The sequence below is a fragment of the Carassius auratus genome, unplaced genomic scaffold (genome assembly GCF_003368295.1).
Source record: "Carassius auratus strain Wakin unplaced genomic scaffold, ASM336829v1 scaf_tig00007487, whole genome shotgun sequence".
NCBI lineage: Eukaryota > Metazoa > Chordata > Actinopteri > Cypriniformes > Cyprinidae > Carassius > Carassius auratus.
This window is the reverse complement of record NW_020523854.1, coordinates 751,859-772,809: the sequence shown is the minus strand read 5'-3', so window position 1 is coordinate 772,809 and position 20,951 is coordinate 751,859. Positions and strand designations below refer to the sequence as shown.

At 35.1% G+C, this 20,951-nt stretch overlaps 1 protein-coding gene and 1 long non-coding RNA gene across 2 annotated transcripts; one reads left to right on the top strand and one right to left on the bottom strand.

Annotated features, from left to right (window-relative positions):
- The first annotated feature begins 6,263 nt into the window (after positions 1-6,263).
- On the top strand, positions 6,264-8,386 carry LOC113071532 (uncharacterized). The gene is made up of 5 exons (XR_003280114.1): positions 6,264-6,675; positions 7,423-7,455; positions 7,538-7,607; positions 7,746-7,844; positions 8,266-8,386. It is a non-coding gene; the product is annotated as an uncharacterized LOC113071532 (long non-coding RNA).
- A 6,240-nt stretch (positions 8,387-14,626) lies between these two features.
- pla2g10 (phospholipase A2 group X) lies at positions 14,627-18,621 on the bottom strand. Its single transcript, XM_026244884.1, has 4 exons — positions 17,311-18,621; positions 16,190-16,358; positions 15,554-15,660; positions 14,627-15,125 (listed from the first exon to the last, which is right to left on the bottom strand). The coding sequence occupies exons 1-4, from the start codon at positions 17,345-17,347 to the stop codon at positions 14,977-14,979; spliced, it is 462 nt and encodes a 153-aa protein (XP_026100669.1). The 5' UTR covers positions 17,348-18,621; the 3' UTR covers positions 14,627-14,976.
- Between the last annotated feature and the right edge of the window lie 2,330 nt (positions 18,622-20,951).

Genomic DNA, 20,951 nt, shown 5'->3' with positions numbered 1-20,951 from the left:
CAGTGGGCTCAGTAATGGATCATGCTCTTGGACTTTCTACACTGTCTTTGTGGTTATCACGAGCACATCACACACTGCCTACATGCTCCTGTGAGACGGTACAGTGCCTCCTGACTGCTGTCGCAAACATCTTATTTCTCAAAACTCTAAAAAATGAAGCTTCCAAAAGGGGATTTGGCAGCGATTGCATAAAGAAATTTTTTATGGATTCCAAAAGAACCTTTTAGTAAACAATTTTAAAAGTGTGTGAAGTGGGTTTTTAATAATCTTAAGTATTTTTTTACTATGTTGTCCATTGTAATACATACCTACATACAGTATTTCCAAGGGAAATGTTCCATGGATGTTAATGTGTACGGTAACTTTTATTCACAGTGGATCATGGATGCAATATCGATATTAAAGGAGTGTAGGACAATCTACAGTGTTCATGACATGTTGATTTACCATTTTTGTTTAAAAAAATAAGTTACACTGAAGATGAAGACTTGGAAGATGTAAAAATTGTTTATATTGAACTAGGATACACTGATATAAATTATTTTGTAGTAAATACTACATGAAAGCAATTGTAATTTCTATGTTATATAATTTAAGGCAAGAATAAAAAAAAAATAAAAGTAAATTCCATGTTGGTACTTAATTTAAGCTTAGTATATTTACTTGGAAGTGTTTGTTGTTATAAGGATTATTCAAGTAAATATCAAAGTTCTGATCCCATATTTCCCATAATGCACTTAGCCATGAATAATTTAAAATGTTTAATTTTTCACTTTTTCAAGTTGTATTTACACTGTTTTTTGTTTGCTTTTGATGGTAAGTTTAGTAACCTCGGTGTTCATTTGGGTATTAATTATATTGAATGGACATCTATTAAAAGGATAACAATCTGTCTATTTGCTTGCGTACGTATTTGATTTAATTCAGTACTTAAGATTAACATATATATATATATATATATATATATATATATATACAATCATTGCAAAAGAAAGAAAAATGAAGTGAATCTTACTTTTTTTTTTCTTCAGTGCATTAAATTACTGTTATTTAACAGCAGACGTTTTTTACAGTGAGAAGCACTATTTCAGTAAAATTTATAAACAATCAGTCAATCAAATTTACCGGAAACTCCCGAGTAAACTTAACTTAAACATTTCTGTTTAAAGCTAATAATAATTATGTTTAGCCATTTCTGTTTAAAGCTAATAATAATTATGTTTATTTTTAAAATTAACTAGCCTTTTCTGAGTGAGAATTGTTCAAGCTTTTTTCAAGTAAATCCTACTCCACATTTTTTTTCAGTGTAGTCCACCAAAAAAACTAAAAATAAACATTCGGTCATCATTCACTCATCCATATTTAGTTCAAAAACTGCATGACTGACTTTTCTCTGTGGAACATGAAAGAACACATTTTGAGAAATATCGCATTGTTGGTTTTTTTGCCCAATGTGGAGTGGAGGTCAATGAGGACTAAAACAGTTTGGTTCCCAACATTCTTCAAAATATCTTCTATGTCCTACAGAAGATAGAAAGTAATGTGTTTATCAAAAAGACATGAGGCTGAGTAAATGATAACTTTCCTTTAACTTGAGCTATTCTTTTAAAGACATTTCATAATGCGGCGGTGGACCGAGCTCCTCACCTTCCAGTGTTACATAAAGAAGCACATGTCAACAGTGCAAGTTATCTATTGAGAGGCGTTTTTGTTCTCTTGATCTATTAAAGAGATCAGAGGGGGTGAGGAAAATGCTGACTGGCTCTATTGTCAGTGAATGCCTTGAAAGGCTTAAGTTTTATGATCCATGCATCCTCTTCCTGCAGGGGTATTACAGCGTGGCAAACCATTAGTCTGCATTCTTTGTATCTGTAATGCTCCTGTTGTGTGGGAGAGGAGTGTAGCCATGCTGTCATGAGTCATGGGGTCAGGGAGAAGCAACACACACACACACACACATACATTAGACGAAGCTCCCTAGCAGCTCAGCTCTTAACTGAAACCACATGCCACCCCCTCACAGCCAAACCTATTGAATGAATGTCTTATTTTCAATAAAAGCTGAGCCCAGCTTCATGCATTAAGGTGACTGGCAGTCATCTGATATTCATTTGCTAGCATGTTTGTCTCATCGCTGCCATTTTTCTTGTCTGCGTTCGCAGTGAAGAGCTGTTTTTGGGTTTTGGGGGAAACTCGCTGCGATGATTCCCTAGTGCAAGTCCTTGAAGATTTACTTCCTGTGTGCTCTTGTGGCTGCTGTGTCTTGGGCCTTTTTCAAGGGGAAATGAGAAAGGAAAGCCAGTGCACATGGCTTTTATTTCTGAGTTACATCCTCAGTGTCTCTGCCCACCGAATGGATTTATAGGTTCTGATTGAAGGACAAGATGCACATAAATTACATGACAGTATGTGCAACATCTGTAAAGACAGAGGGCAGTTATGGATCAGTGGCAGAGCTTCCCTATCTTTCATTTACATGTTTATATATGACAAGGCCAGGGAAGAGTTTTTAGACTGAAACAGATGAGACGGGTTACGACTTGAGTCACTGCTCCCAGAGAAACTGCCAGTTGATTCAGAAGAAAGATTCACTGTATGCTACAAGTCCAGACATTTCTCTCATCGGTCAAATCAAACGAAAGTATCAATTACAGATACATGTCATTTTCTATCTGTCTGTCTGTCTAAATAGCTAGCTGTCTGACAATCTCATTTGTACACATTGATTATCGAATACTACTGGAATCAGTTTATTTACTATAATTATGAAATGCAACTAAATCATAAAAAATAGCTAATAAGAAACTACAGTAGAGTAAAACTTCAACTACAGCGCTGCTTCAGCTTCTTAACTGGCTTAATGTAGAAGGCTAAATAAAGGATTGATAACCTTAAACATCTGAAAACATGGTTTGGAAAATAGGTACAAGGGACCATAAACTGTCTGAAAAAGAAAGAAGGCATTATAAAGTAGTTGTTTCAAATGATCATTTGTTAGATCATTGCAATAAAATGAATAACAGTTTTCTTAGATGTGTAAATTGCATTTTGAAACGGTAATACTTGGATGTTGTGTTGTCAAGGGTGTAAGGTGATTTTGGTTCAATAAACAAATGATCTCTGGTTTATGTGCATATTAGAAAAAAATGACCTCGTGATATCAGTGCCAAGGTTATTGTGTAATAGATAACTGAAATAGATACATGTAATAGATATAGGGACATTATTATTTAAAAATGCTTTTATACAAAATAATAAAATGGTATTAGTCCATTGCAAATCTTTATAAAACCTTAGTAGAGACCAATTCTCTCTATCATTATTAGTAGTAGTAGTAGTGGTACTTATAAAGCAAATATTCTGTCAGAGCATATTCTACATCCCTAAAACTTAACAGCTACCTTACTAACTATGAATAAGCAGCAAATTAGGAGTTTGAGGCAAATGGCTTATTAAGATGAAAAATTGGACCTTAAAATAAAGTGTGTCCAAAATCTCATAAATAAAAAACAGTAACAATTCACTATTCCTTTTGTGACAGATTTTTTTGTTGTTGTTGTTGAGTAAAATCAAGCAGTTCTGAATGCCCTCCTCAGGCTTTCTAGTGTGTTTTTTTGATGAAGAACTTGTTTCCAAAGGCTACAGCGAAGTCATTTGTGGAAAAGGAGCAACATTTAATTGAATAAACGCGCATTTAGTAAATGAACTGGAATCTCTAAACTGGCAGTAGCTTGTTGGATCAGTAGCACACCAAAACAAACACTCATTCATACAGGCCATCCAAACAGTCTTGATGTTTGAACAAAATGGATGGAAAAACTCATAAAAAAAAATTACAATCATTCTTGACATGTTGATTTAACTGGCAAATATTCGCAGAAAACAAGAAATGCTAATGCTAAATGTCATGAGACTGCAGGTCAGCTTATACAACACCATCTACACTCATAGCTATGTTACTTGAATTCAAAGGTTCTGGGACGAAAAAAAAAGAAAAACAGATTATTTTCTTGTGCCAGTCGCCAGGTAAAAGACAGTGAGAGGAGCTCCATATGCTAGCGGTGATCTCCAGGGACTTCAATTAGATCCATCTCTCAGGGTGTTAAAGCCACAGCAATATGCTATCTGGTTACACCAATTAAGCCACGGTCAGCCTTATCATCTGATCATAATGCTTTCTACACAGCCAAAAGTGGAGTTTAAAGCCCTTGTCTGGAAAGACATGAGGAATGTTTTTTTTTTTTTTTTTTTTTTTGCATGAGTAGCTATAATGCCAAGCTCTAAATAAACCTGCTTATACAACTTGTAGAGCTGTTCGACTGCAGGTCATTAAACCTTGAAAGTAATTATATGGCTTGCTATCATGAAGGTGATCATCTAGGCTGGATTACACATGGGAACAAAATTATACAGTACTTTACTTTCTGAAGAGAAGCAATTACACCCCTGGTGAAACGTTAGTTATGTTACTATGTTTTATTAACCGTCTTCAAGGGAAAGAAGTTGGTCACCACTCATGTACTGCATGGATGTTTCTAAATGTTCCATTTATTTTCTGTGTTTGATGACATTATTACTAACAAAACCTTTGTTTATTGTAATCACTAGATTCCTTTAAATGTTCAGAAGAAGCCTCTGGAGACCTTCCTGTTCCCTTTTCCCAGCAGCTACTTGTTAAATGTGTTTAAAGGTGCCGATTGTAATATTTCTTCCTAGTTTTCCACTTAATAGTCAATTGAGTCCAGCTGTTCGTTACAATTGTACGTCTTTCTTTCCCTTGAGTTGTTCTGGGAACTTGTAGACAAGCCCTTAAAAAATGCATTAGGACACTTGAGAAAGTCATTTTAGAATTAACTTTTTTGCATTGCATAAGAAAACATACAATCGTTTGGCTTAAAATAGATGGCTCAAACATATGTACAATTCGAGCAAAAGATTATAATTCTTGCTGGGTTTCAAAATGAAACCTACTAATTCTGTTTTGACACTTTTAAAAGTGCAACATTATGTCGGTAATGTTCATGTAGTTATTTATTTTGTGTGAACTTGATAGGAAATGACTTCATTCACGACTTCATGTGACTACAGTTGTTGTTGTCTTTTTTTTAATGATTACATTTATTTAGCAAGGATGCATTAATTGATCAAAAGTAGCAGTAAAGACATTTATAATGTTACAAAAGATTTTAAATGCACGCTGTTCTTTTGAACTTTAATTTTTTCTAATTATCAAGTTACCACAAAAATATAAAGCAGTGAAATGGATTTCAACATAATAAGAAATGTTTCCTGAGCATCAAATTGGCATATTAGAATGATTTCTGAAGTCATGTTACACTGAGGATTAGAGTAAAGATGCTGAAAATTGAGAGAAAAGCTTTTTTTTTTTTTTTAGCATAAGTTGTTTGCAAATGAAACTCTGCTTGATATTCCTATTATCTAATAAATTGATATTAAAAACATTTAAAAAAATAAAAACATTTGCCTTAAAATGCCCTAAAACACTGTCTTAAATTGTTTTGGACTGCTAAAGTCCTTAGACTGATTGACAAATGAAGGTATCATGTTTTCTGAGATTAAGCATGTTATATTCCTTTTCAACATTAATTTATGTTCACCCTGGACCTATATACAACCCTGAAGGATTGAAGTTACAGTTGTTTTGTATTACAGCTTCCAGCAACCAGCTGCGCTTCATGGCTAAAGATAAAGAAAACACCATGCGCAAGGAGTTAATAAGTCAAACAAGTAAGAGCATTGTCTACAAATTCAAGATGCTCTCGGAGGAAGTAAACAAGCAGACGTGAAATTAAGAGCCCTCTTCTTTCCCCCTTCCATGTGACTGCAGAGGCATATGACTTCCATAACTTCATCTCTCATTAACCGCTGATGGTAGGACACAATTGAGCGAGTGTTTGTGGAACTTGCCCTAGATATCCAGATCTCAGTCCTTGGCTCTGGCTGTTGGGCAGATCTTCTCCTGTTTCAGATATCTTCACCCTGCCTGACAACAGACCATGAGGAGCTTCACATGCACTGTAAAAAATTTCTGTAAATTTACAGCATATTAACAGCGTAAATATACAGTACTGAACTGTTTTCTAAAATTACGGTGTCTTACCGTAAATGCACACGTGATCGGTGGGAGAGGGGGAACCAAAGGCTAGCTGACGCATGGAGGAGCATGGTTTCAGTCAAAGTTTTATGGATTTCATCTCAAGTTGAGGCTCATTTACAGGTAAGCAGATCAAAGTCTGAATACATTTTTATCTTAAACTGCAGCGTTTTTTTTAATGTGGGCAAAATATTTGAATTTACCTTTGAAAAATCTTGCCAAGACGGTGAACTAGCATGTATGCAATTTTTACAAATTTCTCCTGAAAGTTAAGTGTGTATGAGTGTGTTTGTGAAGGACTTGCATCGTTTTTTTTTTCCTGGTGTAAAATCCTGTAAATGTTAAACTTGTAAATAGTTAAATATAAAATACTTGCGTTCGCTGATTATTTAATTGGATATGAATTGAACATATTTGGCAACTTTAGAAGATGAGCACGTGATCGGTGGGGGAGGGGAGCAACGGTTAGCGTCTGATACCAGAGAAAAGTCTCTGTGAATAAAACGGATATTATCTCAAATATAATCTCGATTACAGATTGCAGATAACGAGGATATGAAGTAAGTGTGTTTTCCTGATTTTCTGAAACACTTATTTGCACAATTATATTTACATTTTGCATTGGCGCCAACCCAGTGTAGTTTAAAATGGAGGATTTGTTTTAATGTTGCTAAGTTAGGTGCGTATAAAGTTGGTAACTTATATATTATCCTTATATGTTGGGAAATCGAAAATAGGCCTGTAAACTTAATTTTACTTAGGAAGCATAAACTCATCGCCTTTTGCATGAGCACTTGACTGGATAGATGGAAAGAGTAGCGTTAACGTTATGGTGAGAAACGTTTGTTTTTTTCGGAGTGACACATTAACTTAGTCTTTCAATATAAGTCGTATCTAAAACTAGTTAGAGTGTAATCTAAATATATTCGAACTTATTATTAATAAAGTGGGCTTTGTATGTGAGCACATTTTAATTTTAATTTTGCACTGGATTTATTGGCACAAATCTCTATATCACAGAGGAAACGTTACTTCATTCACTTACATTCTAACTTGTTCCTCAGCCTCAAATACAGTTTTGTGTGTGTGTGTGAGAGAGAGAGAGAGAGAGTGTGTGTGTGTGAGAGAGAGTGTGTGAGTGTGTGTGTGTGAGAGAGAGAGAGAGTTAGAGAAAGAGGAAGAGGAGAGAGCAGTAGACAGAATATTTTTAAGTGTTTTTAATGAAAAGTTGGAGGATGTCCCAGGATGAGAACAAAGATATGGTACACCTGCTTGTCAAGATTCTAACGTTAATGTCCCACCTCCAGGAACATGAAGATGGACTGGTTTCACATGCAGATGTAAGTATTTAATTTTCTTCTTTCCACTTCACCACATTATATTATGTAATATTATTATTTGTGTATTGTGTGTTCTCTACAGGTTGCAGCATCTGCATCTGAGGTTGAGAAGACACTCAATCTACCTGCCAATCCTCATCTGATTTTGCTGGGTTAGTGTGTCATTGCACATGATGAAGAAGAAACATTTACTGATGGCTGAGATCTAAAATTGTTAACATTGCTGTTGTGCACAATTGTTAAAATTGCTTCTTTTTTTTTTTTCTTTTTTTTTCTTTGTGAGTGTCCAGTCAACATTTTTGACTGCAGTTGCAAGTGTTTGCTGTGCACTACATCTTCAACCTGCAGTATCAAGAGGCGGCTTGTTGCACGTTAGAGTTTTTTCAAAGGTAAGTGTTTTCCTTTTTGCGTATGTTTTAATCACTCTCTTAGAATCTGTGGTAACACTTTATAATAAGTATACAGTAGTAAAGTAATAAATTATTTGCAAACTAGTTACCTCAACCTTTCTCCTGTGTTCTACTTGTGTTCTTCCATTTCAGTTTTTTCAGTTCATCATCTGAAACACTGTCAAATGTGGTTTTATTCGCATGCCAGACACGGAGAAAATAGGAGAAAGGCATGTAGATCCACATTAAATCCAAACGAGTCAGAATATATATATAGATCATTTGCAAATGATTTATAAGTGCTTTATACTTATTATAAAGTTTTACAAAATGAATCTAAATTCTAAACCAAATTAATTAATCAGAATTTTGAAAAATGGTTATTATACACTTCGGTAATGTGTAATGCAACTTTCCTTAGATGATTCTATGGAATAAACCCAGAAAGAGGCTCAAAGACCTGCCGAGGCAAGGTAGTCTCCAAGAAGACGGGGAAGGTGGTGAATAAGAAGTCCACTACAGTCAGTCCAAAGGTTGCCACTCTACAAAAAAATCGAATGGACTTCAAATGGGACTTCATCTAGGCAAGTGAAGTTACACATACATTTTCATTAAATACAGTTCTTAATACAACTGATTTCACAGTTTACACACACAGAATATTTATCACATTTAAACTTGTTTAACAAAAAAAAAAAAATCAACATTTAAAAGTAGTCAGTTGAAAAAGACTGGTGTGACTCATTTTGGTTACTAACGTTGCGTCCCTGTAGTTTGCATTACATAAAATAAAATAATTTACAGCAAAGAAACGGTTTTATAAATAAAATCCACAAACCTATATTTGACCCAAAAAAAAGTCGTCAGTGGCACTGAGAACTACCCTGAAGAGGATACAGTCCGCACTCATTACAACCCCTATGTTGTTGCGACTGTTCAGTCCCAGGTTACACAAAAACTATCCAAACACACAAAAAAAATTCGAGGTTGAAATAATATAATGATTTTATTAAAACCATGAATTTTTTTTTTTTTTTTTTTCTTTTTTGAGTACATGCACACTATTAATCAGTTTAGTTGGTCCACTAATGTTGCTCAAAGTCTGCTTAATATTTAACTTAACACTCATGAAGAAATTAAGTAAATATGTTTTATGATTTTTTTTTGTTTTGTTTTAACTTTTTCAAATTACATCTTAATGGTTAAAATACATTTTAGAAATACGTTTTATTCTCAAATTCCATTTTTATTCCTGTTACAATTAAAACATGGAATAACAATTGTGTAATTATTCCTTAAACATCATTTTTAATGATTATTTTTATTTTTATTACTATAATTCTTATTTGTATTATTATATTACTTTGAAAATGACATATTCTACTGTACAAAAGTGATATATTTCCGTCACAATCACATCACATTAGACCGAACCTTTATTTTGAAGGATTGATGTGAAGACACTTGATTTTTTTTTTTTTTTTGTGTATGTGGGATAGAGCTGCAACTATTGATTATCTTTTCTGTAAACTAATGTGACGTGTGGGTGGAGCTAAAGAATCACTAGCGCCAGTAGGCTTTTGCATTGAGAGCGTTTGGAAGTTGTGACATTAGCGTGAGGAATAAAAAACATCATCCAAAACAAACCATGGTTAACAGTCAGATTCAGCCGTTTATTTATGATCCAGAATCAGATCCTGAGGCTGAAACTGAACAAGATCAGCAGCAGCAACGACTCGCTCCGAGCGGGGCTCGAACCCGGGTCTCGGCATGGGAGGCGGACACACTAACAAGGAGGCAGAGATATTTTAAGCAGTTTTACTCACCGCCTGCGGTTCCAACACACGATCGTGACCCTTTTTCGTTGGGACTGCATCATCCTTAAGAAATAAACGATACGCAAATCCGTCGTCAAACTGGGCCTTGTTTGTAAAACAAGCATCTTCGAAATGCAGGGAACAAACAAAAACACTTGCACAACTCCGTTGATGCTCTGTAAAAATAAACTCCATCCACTGGTCCCTTAATGCTGTTTTTTTTTTGGTAATCTGTGCAGGGTTGTCTTGCCCTGGCAACCAAAAAGACACTTCTTTTGTGACATTTTGCGACGCTCTCGCTCTGATCAGGGAATGTCTGTGCTCAGCCTCGCTATACGTGAGCACGCGCTCTTCCGGCAGAAATGCCCTTAGGACCCATATAAGGAAATTCTGCTCCATCTAACGTCACACAGAGCCATACTCGAAAAAAACTTCCCGAAACTTGTGACAAACCGGAATGTTTGTACTTCAAACGTACAAACGTTCAAACGTACAACTTAATTTTTGAAACTTTGTCGATGTTTAGCATGGGAATCCAACTCTTTAACAGTGTAAAAAAACTTCAGTATGCATGAAATAGCATTTCAACCCCCCCCCCCCCCCCTTAATCTAGTGTTCCCTTTTTTGATTAGCTAATTAATCCTTTGGATAACTTTACAAAAAATTATAAGTACAACTTCTAACATAATATTGCAACTTTTATTAATTAATACACTAATCCACATCACGATTTCAGTTAGTGTACAACACTATTTTATTGTATTCATCACAAATGTGACAAATTCTGTGACAATCCACATTAATTCTGTTTTCATGATTTGATTCCGTGATTGCCTCCATGTTTTTCACATCGTGGAAATCGTAGGGTCCTAAGTTTCTGAAATGTTTTATATTATTATACAGTATACATGTTTTTTGTTACGTTCTATTAAAATTCTGCTGATGTTATTTTAACTTAAAAAGGATTTTTCTCAATTTTTATGTTTCAGACTACACCCCTCCCTGGCTACACTTGCATCAGAGTTGGTGACAGTTTTATGCTTCTGAAACGTTCTTGGACCGTTCTACAAATCCTTGCCAGGTTTTGACTTATTACACCAAAATAAGATTCTTGTTCAGAAGTTGTTTGCCATTTCTTAAAGGCTGTTTTTAGGGGAACGTACACTCCAAGCCCATGCCCATGCATTGTCATACTCATAGCACAAAGCTAGACCTAAAATGGCTGCTTGTTTTGTGTTTTATATGGTCAACTTAAATTTGTTTAAATATGTCCACAGACTTCTGCAGGGTTCATTTTGCACATTGTCTGTTTTGTAAATTGGTTAATTTTCTTCTCTCTTCATCTCATCTTTCTCTAACACATACAAAGACTGACTCTTCCATTTTGATTGCTTATTTTTTTTGGAGAAAGCATTTGAATTATTGGTTGGGCACTTAAATAAATAGTGTTCTATAAGAAATACCCCCTTGGTCTTCTCTTTTCTGTCTATTTGCTGCCACTTTTTAGTATAAATGAAATGCCAGTTTGTGAATTTGTTAAAATACAGATATTTTTAATAAAAGTTAATGATTGGCAAAATTGCCAGTTCTACGGTTTAGAAAAAAAAAAAAAACTAGAATACAGTAATGATCCTGAAAAATTACGGTACACCGCTGGAAACCTTGCTGCCAGTATATTACTGTTAATTTACAAAAAAAGCTGTAATTCAGAAAACTGTAAAATAACGGTACACAGCTGGAAACCCTGCTGCCAGTATATTACCGTTAATTTACAGAAAAGCTGTAATTCTGGAAACTGTAAAATAACGGTACACAGCTGGAAACCCTGCTGCCAGTATATTACTGTTAATTTACAAAAAAGCCGTAATTCAGAAAACGGTAATAAAACTGTAAAATTACGGTACACTGCTGGAAACCCTGCTGCCAGTATACTACCGTTAATTTACAGGACAATTTTTTACAGTGTGAGAGTCCCGTGTAAGGAGTTAACTATGGGATAGAAAGGCCAGTTATGTCCATTTAAATCCCTTAACAAGCACCACAGCAAACAAAAGACAGTGACGGTATTATTAAATTACCTCATCTACACATGAGCCAACAATTGAGTTACTTTTATAGATGTGTGCAGAAAGTAGCTATATATAAGCACTGTGTATTCTTTTTTCATTAATGATTTTGTACACCACATTTTGTAAGGTCCTGAATAGAGTTAGCACTGGTTAGACAAAAAAAAAAAAAAAGAAGCATATTCAGAAGTATTTTTCATATTCCCTATTAGCATTAAAGTTACGCATGCTAGATACTGTCTTGACTTGACGTTATCTCGTTTAAAAAGCAATGTATTTATAAAATATATAATTAAAATTTTGATTATGTTGTGTATTTTAAAATAACGCTGATAACTCTCAAACAATAAAGTAAAAACTATCAAAATTCTATTGTTGTCTGTGGTTCGTGTATAAATAAAAACTGATGGTATGTTGCCACCTAGTGGTGTATTTCTTGCAACCAGCAGACCGATGTCTAGTTTCATTCAGCTCATACATTCATAGAAAAGACAACAAGCTCTAGTAATGATCCTGATGTCATTTCTGTGTAATGCTGGGAATGAAAGCGAGGACAACCATTAGATCTAGAGAAAAGACGAACACCATTTATGAGGAGACTTTTAAGGACACGAGGTGGGTGGGAGCTAGACTTCCTCTTTGGCCTAGAAAAGACAACACAATCTTTGCCAGCTTCAGAATTCCCATCATTCCCTGGATATTAACACATTCATTTTAGGTAAAGGAAATTGCACACCAGACCAGCTATGGTCATATTCAAAGCTCCGAATTATCCATTTATCATGTTCTGTGTGCATGTTAATTTAAACCGGTGTAGTAGGCTACAGCTTTAATGTTGCTTAGAAATTCTTCTAGGCATAAACTGTGTATTAAAACTTTTGGGACTTAAAAAGTAATAAGAGTTTGAAAGTAATCAGATTAGGCGTATGAAGGTATAAATCAATCATCTAAATCATTGTGTACACCAATGTTCAAAAGTCAACCGACTGTTTCTGTTGTTTGTGTTCTACTGAGTAAGAAGGGTTTTATATATATATATATATATATATATATATATATATATATATATATATATATATATATATATATATATATATATATATTCTTGATTGTTCTAAGCATAGACAGTAAAAGAAAGGTTCTAAGTCATTTTATGCCATAAAGCAACTGTTTGTAGTTTTTGCGATGCTGGAGCCCCCTACAGTTAAGTAAGTAGAAATTCCTGTCGTAAATACAGCACTGTCGTAATTCGAGTGGATTGCTTACAGCATTTGTTCCATCAAAAAAATTATTTAAACCTTTTTGTGTCTCAGTTCACCAAACTTATACTCTGAACAGAAGTTTGGGGCAGGGGAAGGATCAGAAGCCATTCGCCTTATTATAAGTTTATCATCAGAATTATCTTGAAACTAGCCTAGTTCAAATACATGTCCTACTGGGCCTAACTTAAGTTAAAGTGCCCAATAAATATGAAATCTGTGATATTTATTCATTCAGTCAATCATTCATTCATTTGTAGCAGGGCCACAGTTTGATGTTTGATAAAACTGAGATTTTACAATAAATGTATTATTAATATTACAGGGAAAAATGAAACAATAACTTTGTTTGAAGTATATCAGGGGCTTTACTATGTCTGTTTTTGAACCAATTTTGAAAGAAATAGTATAGCACCTTAAATCGTAAACCTACTGTCTTGACACACTTCCCACATCCTTTTTTTCAAAAGTGTGCTTAACTGTTTAGAAGCAGCTCTCTTGGAAGTGGTGAACACCTCACTTATTTCTGGGACTTTTCTAAAATCCCTGAAAACTGCAGTTTTTAAGCCCTTTCTGAAAAAAAGTGATCTTGATATCACCATATGGAGCAACTATAGACCAATATCATATCTTACTTTTATAGGCAAGATTATTGAAAAGATAGATTTTAATCAGCTGAACAACTACTTAAACTCAAATTGATACCTGGACAATTTTCAGTCTGGTTTCTAATAGCATCACAGCAGAGACAGCTCTCATTAAGATAATAAATAATATTCACATTAATTCTGATTCTGGCAAAATATCAGTACTGGTATTACTAGATATTAGTGCTGCATTGAAACTTGCTCATAACATACTTCTATAGAGAGTCTGTAAAACTGGGTCAAGCTTTCTGGAATGGCCTCTTGGTACGGGTCATACTTGTAAGGGAGAGGTTATTATGTGAGTGTATGAAAGCATAAGTCTAAGTGGACGTCCATGTCATGCGGTGTCCCACAAGGCTAAATTCTTTCACCGCTTTTGTTTAGCCTGTATATGCTCCCACCAAGTCAATGAAAAATAACCAAATTGCCTATCACAACTATGTTGGTGATGATACGTAGATTTACCTAGCCTTATAGCCAATGACAACAGCCCCATTGACTCCCTCTGCCAATGCATTGATGAAATTAGCAGTTGGATGTGCCAACATTTTCTTCAGTTAAACAAGGAGAAGTCATTGCATTTGGAAACAAAGTTGAAGTTCTCAAGGTGAATGCATACCTTGACTTTAGGTGTCTAATAACTAAAAATCAAGTCAAGATTCTGTGTTTGTTTCTGTAGTAATATCAGAAAAGTAACTGCATACAATCTGCATACCATCATCTCAAAAACTTTGCAAGAATTAGATGTTTTGTTTCCAGCCAAGACTTGGAAAAACTTGTTCATGCCTTTATCACCAGCAGGGTGGACTATTGTAATGGTCTCCTCATCGACCTTCCCAAAAAGACCATTAGAACGCTTCAGCTCATCCAGAACGCTGCTGCCAGGATTCTGACCAGAAAATCTGAGCATAGAACACCAGTCCTCAGGTCCTTACACTGGCTTCCAGTTATATTTAAGATTGATTTTAAGTATTTTTTTTATAAATCACTCAGTGGCCATAGTATGCCTGTACCTATTGTTTGTGACATATTTGTCTAAACTGACATATCTGTCTAAATAAATCTTGATAAATTCTTAGCGTGACAAGTAGCCCCTCTCTCTACTGACCAAAGAGGTGGAGTGCTATTCACAAAAAAACTGTGCCATATCAAAAAAAAATGAGCAATACTGTGATTATTTTGCGCATATTTTAATCCATTCACTTTTGAAAGTCAACTATGTAAATATAAACGACAATTTTAAGTAGAAAATGGAAATGATTTGAACAATATAAAGTCTATAATAAGCATCAAACATACAATACAAGCTCAAAAAGATTTGTTGACCAAATTTTATACTGGCATTAGTAAATGTTGCAGGTAGGATGAACACATCCACAGAGGAAATCTGGCCACAGAGCATATTTCTGGTTGTATGGTGCCTTTCGGAGGCATCTGGCTGCTTCCCTGTCACATCGGCAGAGGATTTTCGCACATCTGTCATTAAGTGTATCTGTGTTGAAGACATAAACATAAACTGTTATCTGTGTAAAATGAGTAGTTTGCATACAGAGCAAAGGAAACCATACTTTAACCATGCATTATGCCTCTTCAGCAATATACTGAGTGTTTTCTATAGCACGTTATGGTGTTTACTGCAGAAACAAGATCTAAAAATATTGTGTGGTTTGGTTAAAAACACAGCCTCTTTTTAGCCTGAAGTCTCCCATCTGTTATAATACACACCCAGTATTATTACTACTTCCTGAAGCTAGCATAAAAGACCAAGCAAAACATTCATAGTCATATTTTTTCCACAAGTTTACGTTCCCTTTTACTGGATTTTTCCGTTTCTTATTTGACCCCAGGCTGTTTTAATGTAAAAAGTGATTCTAAAAGAATATAGATATGCCAGTTTAATATCTAAAAACCACATCATACCGCAGTCAACCTCCTCTTCTTCACACGTCCACTGATACCTGTCCATTTTTGTCTGACACCCAGCAAATTCTGCATCCCCATAACAGCAGTCATGTTTGTGGCAACACCTAAAGAAGAACAAATGCCCTTGAGATTATCTGTAATGAAACGCCTCGGAGAACCTAGCCCAGTTCTGTCTGGTTTTGAATTGTTTTGTCATTATGTAACATATAATTCAAGTACACTTGCAGAAATACAGTGTGATCTCATACATGGAGGGCCGCTGAGAATGTCAGCCAGATAAACTGCTGACTTTGTAAGATTAGTCTGAGCGATCCCTCTGTGGCATGTGGTGTAATAATATCAGCAGGTTTGTTTATTCGTTTTCATCCCGTTGTCTTCTTCCGACGAGCTCTTTCACTGGGAACGGCGATATTGGTCTCTGCATCCTAAACTGAGGTTAAGGGGAAGTCTAATTTTGTGTGTGGGAGAGCTGGGAGTAAGCCTCTTCCAGATGTCTGAGGGAATGCCACAGAAAGGGACACACTTTGACCAATATGCATGAAGTAAATGTAACAAGAAAAAGCGAACTGAAAAACAATATTTGTTGCTTCTGTTTTACAGAACTTTATATATTTGTAGGTAATGTGGTCTTACCAGTCCGCTCTGTCTTTGGGCCACCCTTGACCCCCGAGACCACAGTAACATCCATACATCGCATAAGTCAAAGCTGATCGTCCCGTGCTGCACTTGATCACGCCGGCTAGTTCCAGCAAACCCCTTTTGCCCCGCAAAGACCTCTGTGGCTGCAGGGAAGCCATACTGACTGAAAAGAGTCAAATGCTGAATTTAGTCAAGGCTTTTCATTGACATTTAATATTTAGTTCCTTACTAGATATTTAACATTACGCTGTTCTCTGTTTAAAAATAGTTTGCCACTTATAATGCTGTGTTATTATACAATATTCCATTTGCATTTCTGTAAGTTATTGTAACGCTTACATTTACATACATTATTATATCTAAGTCTCACAATACAACCTCAAATTTATCGTCCAGAGTTTCCCAAGGAAAGAATAGGGCCATTTTTCACCAATGCAGTGTCAGATTCCACTGATGAAGTGTTAGATGCCAGTTGTGTGGGGTCTAAATGATGACAGTTTCGCTCTTAGTCATAAGTATATATATTTTAATGATTTGCTTGAATTGCTCTGGTAATTTATCTCTTCTGTAAATGTTCATTTTGTAAAATTTTCATTTGAGTATGTTTTACATGCAAATATTATTTCAGTCTTTCTACTTCAAAATATAATTTTTAAATATTGTATTACGTGTCATTTCTTTGTAATTATTTATTAAATTTCCTAGCAAATTTTAAGTGATTTTTTTTTTCCCCAAGTAACTTGTCAGTCTACTTTTGTCCATTCTGCCCTACATGCATAAAATAATATTAAATAAATAAATAAAGCAAGCTTAGGTTTAAACTTTAAAATAAACATTCACAACTGTGCAAGTTCGAAAAGTTTTAATATATTATAATTAACTGTTACAAGCTATGAGTGAATGCATGCATTCTAAAAATTCTAAATGCATTACTCAAAGTAGCTTTTAACAATTTTTTTTTTTTAATAAATGAATGAGCTATATATAGCCTAGTATTCACACAAACACTACATGTCTAGTAGGGCACTAATCGTATTTAATTTAATAAAAATGCCGATGTGATATCAGAAAGCAGTGTGAGAGTGAATAGTTAAATGAGAAGTGAGCAGCCTCACCTGTAAATAGCAGGAATGTGTGATACAGCGCAGTCATTGTGCTCACAGGTAACAGTCCAGTCTCTGCTCGGTCTCGGATAAACAGACTTCCTCAGTGCTGGGCTTTATTTAGATACTGAGTAATCTCAGGACATCACTCCTACTGTAATCCTCACACTCTCTCACTCCTGGAGGCTGCTGTTTCCTCAGGGTTAAAATTACGTGAAAAGTTAAGGTCTGGGAGTGTTGGATAATGTAGCCCCTCTGATGACTGGTTTGGTGTTCAGCTTGGGACCGCCCTATGAGGGCTGGTTAGCTTTTCCATACAAACAGCTTGAGCTGGATCAGCTGCCAACTGGGAGGTCATGATCGAACACGCCAGCACACTGTGCTCTCTGGCATTTTTGTCAAAACTGAGTTATACACATATTCTTATTCTGTGACAACTTATTCATTATTTGATGAGTTCTGCACATTCTGGGACTTTTTTTTTAAACATAAAGGTTCTATCTTACAAAGTCGAACTCTAAATTGGTCCTGTCTGGTTCTATCTGTGAGCCAATCTATCTCTAGCCAATCAGCACTTCAGATGCACACAAGAGGACCAATCAGGTTCATCTTTCTTTGTCATGCTGGACTGCTCATTGACAGCATGAAAAATGTCCGTTTTCTGATTTTTTATTTTTTGTAAAAAGTTTGCAGGGTGCAAGCGACAGGAGGTAGGACTATGTAACAATGCAAGTATATTTTTTTCTGTGCAACAATAATTAAAGGGGTCATATGACATTGCTAAAAAGAACATTTTTTGTGTGTATCTGGTTTAATTAAATGTGTTTATGCGGTTTAAGGTTTAATTACTGTACTTTACTGTTGCTCCTCTATGCCCGGCCTTTCCAAAACCCGTCGGTTTTTACAAAGCTAATCTTTCTGCTATTGAGTGCATTGTGATTGGCCGAATACCTCAAGAGTGTAACCTGAAATGTTACGCCCCTCATCATACTGTGGTGCAGTCTCCCAGCACGATGAGACAAAACCAATAAAACCCATTACAAACTAGGCATTTGTTGCATCCTGTGGACACATAATTACTGATTATAATGACTTATACTGTCTTTTTACGCATTGCATATTGCATAAACATAAAACTATGTCTATTTTTGTGATCAGAGGAACGACAAGCAACCCTGCTCAAAACTCACGTTTGAATTACTGACTGTGAGTCAGGAGCGCCGGACTCTCCTTGCAAAGTTGTTACTGTCCCACTTTATAGAAACAGCCTTTGAGCACAGAAGCATTGCAGGCTACTGGTTCTGGAAACAGTCCTCCATAAACTGCGCAGCACACATCTGAATATTTGGGTTGAACTGTTCTGGAACAGTGTTGTAAATACAACTTAACCAATGACTTCTTGTTTTGTCCTCTTTTGGAAGACCAAACAAAGTATTTTTGCTTTCACAATGAAACATACAGCATCTCAACAACATGGCGACAGCGGCAGCAACTATATTACAGTGAAAATAAAAGTTACACTTTCTTTCTTTGCGTGAACATTTGGGCGGTGTTAAGCAAATCTTCCCACATCATGACGTAGACGTGGGGGCATGTTTAACCAAGCCATTTTTAGGAGGGCGTGGACGAATAAAGAATATCTCTTTGGATTTGTGACTTTAATCTTTGCAACTTTACAGATCTTCTTTATGCACCAAGAACTTTTAACACTCCAAAGAGAAAGAAAATTTTTAAATCACGTCATATGACCCCTTTAAGTATCTGATGACTCAATAAATACAATTCACCTTTATTTCTCAGAGTGTCACTGTTTCATAGACAATGGTCACGCTATGTGGTGTTTCACTCATTTTTACCACAGATCTGCGAAAAATGTAACTGACTTGAATGGCTTTAAGTGCCACAGTCATTTGATGGTGGATGTGAATAGCGATCAAAATGTTGTTTCTGAAGACACTGAATACGACAGTTTTGAGAATATGCCCCTAACATTCCCATTAGGTCCCCATTTGGTTACTTTTTGGGAACCAAAGAATGTTCTATGAACGTTCCCTGCAGGTTATTTTTAGGTTCAATTTTATAACCTAAAGAGAATCTTCCCAGAATGTTCCCTGCAGTTTATTTTTTGTTGTCATAATGTAAACTTATTAAAACTTTGCTGATGTTTCTGATTGTTCTAATGCTGAAATGGGTATTTTTAAAATCATGAGCAAACTATTTTTTGCTGAGTTTCAAGAACTGAAATAAGCTTTTAATAAAGTGTAGTCAATCGCATTATAATGAATATAAATTCCAACTTCATAGCTGAAAATAGGCCAAAGTTAAGCGTAGTCTGAAAAAGCGTATCATAAACACTGGGTTTATTTGTATCTTTCTTTACTGCACGCCTCTGATCTGCACGCGCTTCTCCAACGTGCACTTTTCTCCTGTCTTCCAAATAAAGTCTCACAAAACAATCATTTTATGTTTTAAAACAAGTAAGTACATTTTCCTTTACAATTTTTGCTTCAGTTAAAGTTTTGCAAGATAGAACCTTAATAAAAATTCCAAGCGGAAAATGACTTTTTAGAATCAGAAGGTTCTATCTGCATTTGACCTGTACCAAAAATCCCCTTTTAAAGATTTGAAACGATTTTGATTTTGCACATTTAGAATACATTAAGGGTCTCTGCCATTTTCCTGTATGAAATAGATGTGTTCCTCATATCACTTTTGCTGTATGGAATGCAAAATCTTTGAAGGTCAATATCTAAAAACTCAGAATGCAGATAGAACCTAAGTCAGCAGGTCCACTATTTGCTCTCTACTGCATAAACAATTCATAAACTCATTTATGAAACTGAAAATACTTACAGCAGCATGTGTCATGACTGTCATTAACCTGATGGGACCAAACTTTCCCTGTAAGTGGTTTTAAAACATAAGACAGTACCTAGATTTGAAGACTACAATAAGATTTCACTTCTACTGTTAATTATTATTATTATTTTGTAGGCTGCTATGAGACGGAAGGACTAAATGTTATTTAATTCAAATGGGCACATTTTACCAGTATTTACCATACTTTCAAAACAAAAACAAAAAAAATTTATAGAAAAAATATGCAATATGAAAATAATTTAGGGGAAAAAAGTGTTTTACAAAGAGAGGGAGGAGAGAGAGAAATAATTTTTGGTTTCCAAATAGTCTTTTTCCAAGCTTATTTATTCAGGCGATGTATAAATCTTTCAGGTGATGTATACATCTCTATTTCAATTGTTTTTTGCTCCAGGGTCACAGTTGTGCAGGTGTTTCTCTTCACTTTCTACAAAATAATTGAAATCCCCCGTATTTTTTTAAAACTCAGTTAAAATTACTGTTCAATCTTGTGCACTTATTCATTTGGTAAGTAGACAAAAAAATAAGTGTTATTTAAATGAAACTGAATCAACAAATAAGCTTTAAAGGCAGTTGAATTTTTGCTTTTTTCTTCATGTAGTATCCATTTTATGTATTAATCTTCAATGGCTATTTTTACACATTAGATTTGACTCTATTTGTTTTAATAGCATATTTGTTAACATTTTGTTAGTATTGAGTAGCCTAATCTGTGCAAAGACAGATTCAATATCCATTTTATTTTTCAAGTTGGAAGTAGTTTAAAAGTCAGTAAA

Bases quoted from the DNA above. Each gene is read 5' to 3' on its own strand.
- pla2g10 (XM_026244884.1), bottom strand. From the start codon at position 17,347: ATGACTGCGCTGTATCACACATTCCTGCTATTTACAG. The intron at 15,661-16,189 runs GTAAGACCACAT...GTTCTTCTTTAG, and splicing joins CCCAAAGACAGAGCGGACTG to GTGTTGCCACAAACATGACT. The intron at 15,126-15,553 runs GTATGATGTGGT...TCTTCAACACAG, and splicing joins AGAAGAGGAGGTTGACTGCG to ATACACTTAATGACAGATGT.